Below are 9149 nucleotides of genomic sequence, written 5' to 3'. Positions count from 1 at the left end.
CCTGGCCTTCTTAAATTCCAGCAGGGAAAACTCTTATGCTCAACATTTTTGGTGAGTGTGAGCTGCAACCATTGGAATCACTCAGAAAACTCTCCTTGAGAATAGAATTAATTATTAAACACTGAATCAACTTTTGTTGGCCATTTCTATTATTGTAGCTCAAATCCAGTGGCCACATCATTTTTGAAGCTGCAGATAAATTCTGTGTTTTATGAATTGGGATTGTTTACTATGGTAAGTAACTTGTTTTGATATATCAATATGGGAATCAGTAAGACATGGCTTCAATACTGAATTTTTCTTTTCTTTTTTTGGTTTTTTGAGACAGGGTTTCTCCGTGTAGCTTTGGAGCCTGTCCTGGAACTCAGTAGACCAGGTGTAAGGATTTGGTCCTTAATAACGTCATCAGCCTTCGACGGTGTCCTAGCCTAAAAAGCGGGTGGGCCTTCTGTGAGTCCCTCCCTCTCTTTCCTTTCTGCTCCTGTCTGTCCTATCTTTCCCCTTTCTTCTCTCCCCTTTCTTCTCTTTCTGCTCCCTCCCCTCCCCCATTTCCCAATAAAGCTCTAAAAAGGTAACCATGGCTCCATGGCTGTGATTCTTCCAATCAGCACTCTCCTCTGCCGTGGGCAGCAGCCAGCCACGAGGAGCAGCACTGTGTAACCAACACACCAGGCTGGCCTCCAACTCATAGAGATGCCCCTGCTTCTGCCTCCCTAGTGCTCCAGATTAAAAGCATGTGCCACCAAAGCTGGGCTCAATACTGTATTCTTTTGAGCCAGGGCAAAAAAATTTTTTTGAGCCTCAGATTCCTCATTTGTGTCACAGAGACAATACTGTGTCTTAGAGATTGTCATGAAAGTTAAATGTGACCATGAGAGTGCAAGGACCATGTGACCTGAAGCAGACACCTCCTAGTGACATCTTGCTGCTTTCTGGGGATTGTTAAGTGAGATTCAGCCATGCTAGCTGTTCTGAGTCAGTATTCGCTGCACAGCTATGCATTAGCTACCTGTTGCTTTGTAATAAATGGCTTGTGGTTGAAACAATAAGCCAATGAACACGCACAGTCTTCTGGTTAGTAACCTGGAGGCAGCTTAGATGAGCACATGGACTTAGGGTCTCCAGAGAGGCTGTCATGGCTTCCACTGGGGCTGGGGTTTCATCCAAAGGCTGACCCAGGGAAGATCAGTTTCTAAGTTGCCGCTGGTAGCGGGTGGGTCTTTGCGGGCTGTTCAGCTGAGGGCCTTAGGTCCTCACCAGCTCTAGCCTGGAGGCCTGTCCTATTCTTTGCAACATGACTTTGTCCCCGGGTAGGTTTGTAACAACAGCAGCTGCCCACTCTTTTTTAAAGTTGAACCGAACACGGTGAGCACTAGGGTGGGGCCATTGTCTTCCCAAGTTCTTAAGTTCGGAGGCAAACAAGCAGCCCTAGGGGAGACTGTTTACAGTCCTCAGTATCATTATCAAAGTCCTCTTCACAATGGTTTTTTTTTCTCCTTAAAGAGATTTATTTTCATTACTTTTATTTATGTGTATCTCTGAGTGTGGCTGTGAGTGAATGCCGTGTGTGTATGTGTGTGTGTGTCCCCAGACCTCAGAAGAAGTACTGGATCATTTGCAGCTGGAGTTAGAGGCTGCCAGGTGGGTGCTGGGAACACAACTCAGGTCCTCTGCGGGGAGCGGCTCTTAACTGCCGAGTCACTGTTCTGGCCCTATAATATGCTTTCCTTAAAAAAAAAAAAAAAAAAAAAAAAAAAAAGAAAGAAAAAAAAAGGTGTATAATCCCCAAACAATAGAAACTGTAAAGTTTTAAGAGCCTTAAAACTCTCCGAAGCTCATGGAATGGTCTCAGTGTTCTTAGATCTCAGGATGAGATTTCTTCTCTGCTCCTCCGGCAGCTCCAGGAACCATACTCATAATCACTGGGCTTGTAGAAATGCAGACCTATTTGAGTTGGAGTGCGCTTTTTAACAGGGTTCCCAAGTCTACCTGACATCTTCGTTTGAGAAGCAATGGTCGTATTTCACCCTCACCCCTCATCCCCCCCCCCCCCATGTGTTTTCTCCCAAGAACCGACTCTTGGAACTTTCTCTCCTTGAAAACACTTCTTTTGCAGTTAAGAATCCCCCTGGGCTGTGGGAAGATGATGACTTTCGCATCCCTTTGGATGTAGGATAGGAAAACCGGCCCGGGCGCAAAGCAGGGGCAGTTAAGAGGTCTTCGCAGTCTGACCCCTGAGGTAGCAAGAACTGGATCTACCGGACCCTCGCAACCTGGACGCTAGAGCAGAAAGCAGGCGGCGACTGTCAGCCGGGAGCTTGCAGAACTTGGCTGAGCCCACGGGCCTGGGAGGGCGGGGGGCGTGGCCGGGCCGGCGAGAGGGCGTGGCCGGCGCCGAGGGGCGGGGTCTGACCGAGGCCGCGGGGCAGCGACGTCGCTGGGCAGCGGAGCGGCGGCCGCGCCATGTGGCTGCTGTGGCCGCTGTGCCTGCTGCTGAGCAGCACCGCGGGTGAGTGGGGGGCTCGCGACGCACTGCACCGGGCCCGGGGCGCGGGGACAGGCCGTGGTCGTCCGTGCTCCGCGCGCGGGCCTCGGCTGCGGGCGTGGGTGTGCGCGGAGGGCGGACCCGGGCGCCTGGCTGGCCGGGACCCCGCGAGGGGCCGCGGCGGGGCGCGCGCCGTGCTATTGTGTGGGCCGGCGCGCCGGGTGCTGTTGTCGTGTGTTCGCGGGCGGAGCTTTGTGCGGCGCCCGCTCCCTGGAGCCCGGCGGCCGCCCGGATTGGGCGTAGCTCGAGTGCAGCTCAAGTGTGCTGGGAACGGAGGAGGGGGAAGGAGAGCACGCTACCCTGATTTCGGGTCTTCCCTGACTCCCTCAGCCTTTTAACGGGCACTCTCCTGCCTCAGTTTCCCATCGACGCTGCCCTCGCATCTGTATCCCAGCTCTCTTTCTTTACTTCCTGGGACTGTGTCTGGTTTGGGAATAGTGAGATCCCGTGGGACTGGACATGGGACTCACTCGCTCATCCGGAGAGCGTATCTTTTTCTTCTGTCGTCCGTCGCAGACGCCTTAACCTGCTGGCAGCTGGGAACAGAAGACCCGGGGCTTGGGGCTTCCTCTAACGGCCGTTGGTCCCTGCATCTCAGAGCGCATGCATCCTGAGACCCGCAGGGTCCCTCCCAGACAGAGTACTGTTCCCAGTAACTTTTCTGCTGATGTGGGCACGCTCCGAATTCCAGCTTGGAACCCTTCCCCTCTGCCTCTGCCTGCCGGCCACAGCTGTCAGCAGTCCCTCCTCAGCTCTGCCCATCCTTAACCCCTGATGTTTATTTCTGGGCAGCTGATGCTCAGGGAACTTTCTTTACTGAAGATTTCTTGCTCTGTGTTTGTGTCATCCACACGTCTAATTTATATTGGATTTCCCCAAATGCTTCTAGAAGTGTTTGTCGCAGGAAGTCAAGACCATTCTGACTACCCCTTGCAAATGCCAGGGAACCCTCCCTCCCTCCCTAGAAGTCGCGGGTCCTGAGCATCTTCCCAAACCACTGACAAGCCCCTCCCCTGCCACCCACTGCCGAAGACATCATCCCCACTTCTCTGAGACTCCATTTAAATGTCTTGGTTTGCTCAGCTTCCAGTGAAGGGCTAGACTCCTGTGGTGACTGTGGTTTTTTAACCAGGTCTGAGGCCCTGTGTTCTGTTTGTCTTGAAGTATGGGGGAGGGGGAGTAGAGAAGGAGGGAGGGAGGGGGAAATAAATTAGGCAGCTATAAGCAGGTGCAAGTTATTTGGAGGCTGTTAGAGCAGGCTCAGTTCCAGGGCATCTCAGACATGAAGATCTGCCTGGATTCACACATTTAATTCACATAGCAATGGCGTGTCCCCTGGTAACACCCAAGCTGGCTCTTGTGTGTGTTCTCTGCTAATGACCAGTGGTCACTCATTATCACATCTCCCTGTGGTAGTGGGCTGCATGGATTGAGTCTTGAGTTCACAAAAAATATGTATTTCTCCCTGTCAACAATGGTTAGTTCATATGCCTGTGAATGTATAACACAGAGCTCAAATCAGTGAAATAGTTACAGAGAGCTGTAGTTGGGGTGGGGTTAGGGACAGTCCAACGTTCCTTGGCAGAAGTTGTCTGTGGCTTTGGATTACCTTGACAGCTCTGGGGCCTTTAGGTGGGTTGAAGCGTTTTCTTGTCACACTAAGCATCAACTTTTAAGCATGAACTGCATTTCCAACCAGTTGTTGTGGGAAACAGGGCTGGGTTGTTCCCAGTTGGACCAGGTACCTTTGTCTCACATTCTTACACCCAAAACCTTTTCTGCAAAGTTGATAACAGAGAGGTTATAGAAGCAGGACTTTGGATTTTCACCTCCTATATTTTTTTCCTGTCTATAGAGGAAACCTGGAGCCTGAGTTGAGGTTAAGTCCAAGTCTTGGGTCTTTAAGAGGCTGGAAGGCCACTGCAATTCCAAGAACAACTCAAAGGACTTTGTTGTTCGGGAACTTTTTGAGGCACCTTGGTGCATGTGTTCTCTTCCTTTGTTTTATTGTTTGCGTTAAGGAGGTGCAACATTGTGGCTGTTACTGTTTTTTAATGTATCCTGCTGGAGAGGCTCAGAATGCTTCAGCCCTACATCACTTCACTTCGCCTGATGTCACGTTTTCTGGTACCTGGGTGATGCACATGGTGGGTTTAAGTGTGTGAGCTTTTAGGTATTTCAAAAGGTGGATGTGAAGATGAGTGGGTAGGTGATTGGTCTCCTTTCTTTTCTGCCTGGCTTTTGCTAAGACCTCCCCCGCCCCCCACCCCCTTCTCCTCTGGTCAGAGAAGAGGTTCGATTTCCTCTCCTTGAAGCAGTGTGCCTATTAACCTCTTCTCCTGGAAGGCTCTGCTCCTCGGCCTGAGGGGGTTTTTTGTTTATGTTTTAACTAGCTGAGTAGCCGCACTTAGCCTCGCCCTGTTCGGCTGGGTAGATGAGAGTGGACAAATAAACACACCTTGTTGCTTTTCATCTTGGAAAGGTTGTCACTGGGCTGCCCTCCTGGAGTGGGAGCTGTTGTTTTGTTTTCCTTGATAGCCTCCTACATGTGTATTTTAACATCTGTTAGGGAGGAAGGGGATGGGAATTTGGCTAGTAGATAGGAGGTTGGTCAATCCTTGGCCTTAAACACTATCAGAAACCAAAGTTTCCAGAATAAGTTGGTAGTGGGCTTGTGTTGCCAACACTGTGCTTTTTTTTGTTGTTGTTCTTGTTTTGATTTATTGATAAGGGGTCTTATGTAGCCCAGGCTGGCCTCTAACTATGCAGATGAGGACAACCTTGACCATTGGATCCTCTTGAACATTTGATCTATCTTTTAAGTACTGGGGTTACAGGCATGGGCCACCTCACCATGTTTATGTGGTGCTGGGAATAAAACAGGGGCTTCATCCGTGCTAAGTAAGGATGTAACTGAGTGGTAATCATTCTAAGTCTGATAGTTCTGAAGCAGTTGGGAGACTTTCCGGTTTGGGAAATTATGGGATGTGTTATTGTTTAAAAGGCTTGCCCATTTGCAGGAGATGAAAGGACTCAGGATTCGTGGCCCAAGTCCAGTGTATGAAATGTTCATCTTGCCACTGAAAACAACTTGACTTTTTCCAAGGTGCTCAGGTAGCAAGTAGCAGCATGCTAGTCTATGGCTCCCAAGGGATTGATGATTCTCCAGGGCACCGTGTGGGCTGGAGCCTGAATTCTAACCCAAGCTTTTCCCAGAACCCTTCCCAGCTTCATGACCCGTGCTACTGTGTTTGTTCTGCCCGGGACTTTGGTGATTGAACACAACCACCACAGGGTTTGCCCATCAACACTCTCCACTTCCTCAGATCTGTTCATTTTATGGATAATGCTGTGAACTTACTCCACAGTGGCACCAACTGTCTCTAAAGGACTCACCAACATTCATGGTGAATACTTCCAGTAGATCCTAATCTTTGTGTCAAGATGTAGGTTTGTCATAGTAACCTCACCTCTACCAGACACATGGGTGAGAATCATGACAGGAGGATGCTCTAAGCCAAGGCACCATTGCTGACTTGAGTGGTACATAGCCCAGGGTACTCGTTCGTTGGGCCCTGTATTTATGTTTATCATTTTGTAAAAATGAAAAGATGAGCTATGACACATCTTAGAGTGTTGGAGCTGCGTTAGTTATGGGATACTTCCAGGGACAAATCTGTTTTTGGCTATTGAGTTTTCTTTCCTTTCTTTCTCTCTTTTCTACTCAGCAACCAGTGAGGTGTTTTAAGGACTGCACCTTTCTTGCTTTGGAATGGCTGTGAAGAATCTACCCTCTTGACTGCTAAGGAGAATTCTCTATTCTTTTCACTGAGAGGGTGGCCAGCTACTTTGAAAGTGTAACATTTGCTGGTCATATCATTTGCTAGGTTGTTCAGTATTGCTCTGCAGAATGAGTAGACTCTTGAGTTCCTGTGACTGTTCATTCAGGAGGGATAACAAATGCTTATCTGAATTAGGACTGTGAGGGCTCCCGGAGCTGCTTCCAGGAATGAGGTTAGTCTAGTCTAGGCTTTCTTAGCCTTAGAGCCAGTGACATTTTAGAGTGAATAGTTGTTTGTTGTGTAGGACTGTCTCATGCATGGTGACAATTGGTCATCTCTCTGGTTACTACCAACTTGAAAACCTGTTGTGTAGTTGGGTGCCAGCCTTCTTGCTATTCATCATGAGCATTGTTGCTGCCCACCCTAAAGGTGTCCATTGGAGTCCATTCTATTTCATAGACCGGTCTTTAGGCATCAGGATGCACACAAGTTCAAAGATGTAAAAATACCCTTAACTAGAAATGCCCTGGGTGCCGACCCTTCCCTCTCACTTTGCCTTCGTGCTGTAGTAAAAACATTTGGAATTTTTGACTGCAGCTTTGGATCGCTGGGGAGAGACATATGCCAATAAAGCTGGTCCTCAAGGGGTCGTAGTTGACGCCAAAAGCCACCTGGCTCCCTGAGTGTTAATCTTGGGATGTTCCTGTGCTCAGAGCCTGCGGGCTGAAGGGGAACATGCTGCCTGGATTTTTGCCTTGAGAATCAGGTGTTGAAATCTTTACCCTGGAAGTAGAGACTTAACCCTTAATCCACAGAGCTGTGATTGCCCTCCTCAGCCCCCTTTCTCTCTGTGATTCCTTCACTGGGTAGCCAAAGCCTGTACAACTTGGGACAGTTCTGCAGCTTGTGAGGAAATGAACTATGCTCACAGCAAGGTGGTTTCTTGAAGTTTCCACCATACCCTGAAGTCCTTTTACAGTTCCGGTCTTTGTTGCTGTTTAACACCGGCGTGCCTTTAAGACGCCTTGCCTTGCAGCTGTCCTTCTTTGTTTGGTCCCCAGACTTCCTTCAGTTTTTTCCTTTCTCTTCTCTTCAGATGAGCCATAAAACTGTCTGGCTCCTGCCTTCTTTGATGCTTGAACTTGCAGGATGAAGGAAGCAGGTTCCCAAAGGGGGATGTGGGGCTTGCATCCAGACACATTTGTTTCAGTCTTTGAAAGCCTTCTCGACTGAGGAGCTCTGGTTTTCCCCAAGCTTTTGGCTCTCCTTTTCTTTTCTGTCTTTGAGTAACCAGAACATTCTTCTTAAGCCTCATTCATATGCCCAACAGTGTGATATCAGCCCTGCACACACAGACACTGTGTTGTGCTCAGGAATGCAAAACTGTACAGAACTTGCTATTTGCCCACAAGGAATGAAAGGATGTATGGATGAATATGAGTTTGCTGATCGTTTATGATCTGGGGCACGAATGACCGCCACTCTTTCTGCCATTGGTGCCTCTGAGACGTTTCTTAGTGTGAGTGGAGTGCTTGGAGCTTGGACATGGATCGGAACAGTGCTGCTCAGAAGTCACAATACTGTGGCGAGCATGGATTCAGGACCATTGGACATTGTTAATGGGGTCCCCAGATGACAGCACACATCCTAGCTTACTCCCTTAGCTTCCTAGGTAATATGTGTGTTGGTGTTTTAAGACTTCTAAAGCGTTGCCTTTCTGAGATCTGAGTAATTCATGGGGCTATCAGACACTAGTCTTCTTTGGTCAAAAATGTGTGTGTGTGTGTGTGTGTGTGTGTGTGTGTGTGTACCTTCATCACTTGGTGTCCTTGGGGACTGGTTCTAGAATCCTCCTTAGACACCATGGATGCTCACACCCTTTATATAAAATGACATAGTATTTGCGTACAACTTATGCATATCCTCTATACTTTAATTAACCTCTGTGTTACTTACAATACTTAAGATACTGTATGAGTGATTATTATATTAAATCAATAAAGAAATAATGACAAGTCTGTATGTATTCAGAAGAGTTGCATTTTCCCAGTTAAGTGTGTGTGTGTGTGTGTGTGTGTGTTGTTTTGTACCCATGTATGATACATATAAGTGGGTGTGGGTGCATGGAGAGGCCAGGGCAGGCCCTTGTGTTATTGTATTGTCCTCTGTCACTCTCTGTCTTAGTGCCTTGAGACAGCGTCTCTTACTGAGCCAAGTGCTGGCAGTTTGGCTAGGATGGCTGGTCAGTGTACTCGCAACGTTCCCCCTTTGCACCACAAATCTTGGGGTTATCAACACGTGCAGCCATGCCAGACTTTTTGGGTGCGTACTTAGTGTGTGAACTAAGCATGTGCTCGTGCTTTCAGAGTTAGTAGTCTTCCCCACTGAGCCATCGACCTCGCCCATTTCCACATGCTTTTGATCCAGAGTTGCTTGAATCTACAGGTGGATACTGAGGGCACACTGTATATACCTTCCTTACGTATTACCTGTGCCGACTAACCCCTAACCTTACTCCATTGTAAATCCCTCAAGGCCTGGGACTCTGATAAACATTTGTGTCATGTTTCTTGTTTCTTCTGTGGTGCTGAGAAGAGTAGGCAGCTCTACTCACTGAAGGTCTGCTGTGTCAGGTGGGATGCCAGGCTGTATATATATTTTGTTGTTATATCCAATTAAAAACACCACCAGAATACCTGTGCTCAGAATTCAGACAATACAGAAGTATGACAGTGAAACATTCAGATCTTCCCTTCACATTCCTTTCCCTACCACTAAGTAACTACTCTGGGCGATCTGAAGATTCATGGATTCATGGGTAA

The 9149-nt window shown here is 48.3% G+C and overlaps 1 protein-coding gene across 3 annotated transcripts in view; it reads left to right on the top strand.

The window, feature by feature from the left end:
* Window positions 1-2411: 2411 nt before the first annotated feature.
* Ldlrad3 (low density lipoprotein receptor class A domain containing 3) overlaps window positions 2412-9149 on the top strand; it is a 239017-nt gene continuing 232279 nt past the window's right edge. For all 3 annotated transcript variants that reach the window (XM_028895035.2, XM_028895034.2, XM_028895033.2), the window contains exon 1: window positions 2412-2509. In XM_028895035.2, coding sequence (XP_028750868.1) covers window positions 2464-2509 — 46 coding nt within the window. In that variant the 5' untranslated portion in view covers window positions 2412-2463. The remainder of the gene's footprint in view (window positions 2510-9149) is intronic.

The sequence above is a fragment of the Peromyscus leucopus genome, chromosome 4 (genome assembly GCF_004664715.2).
Source record: "Peromyscus leucopus breed LL Stock chromosome 4, UCI_PerLeu_2.1, whole genome shotgun sequence".
Classification (NCBI taxonomy): domain Eukaryota; kingdom Metazoa; phylum Chordata; class Mammalia; order Rodentia; family Cricetidae; genus Peromyscus; species Peromyscus leucopus.
This window is presented reverse-complemented; position numbering and strand designations above follow the sequence as displayed.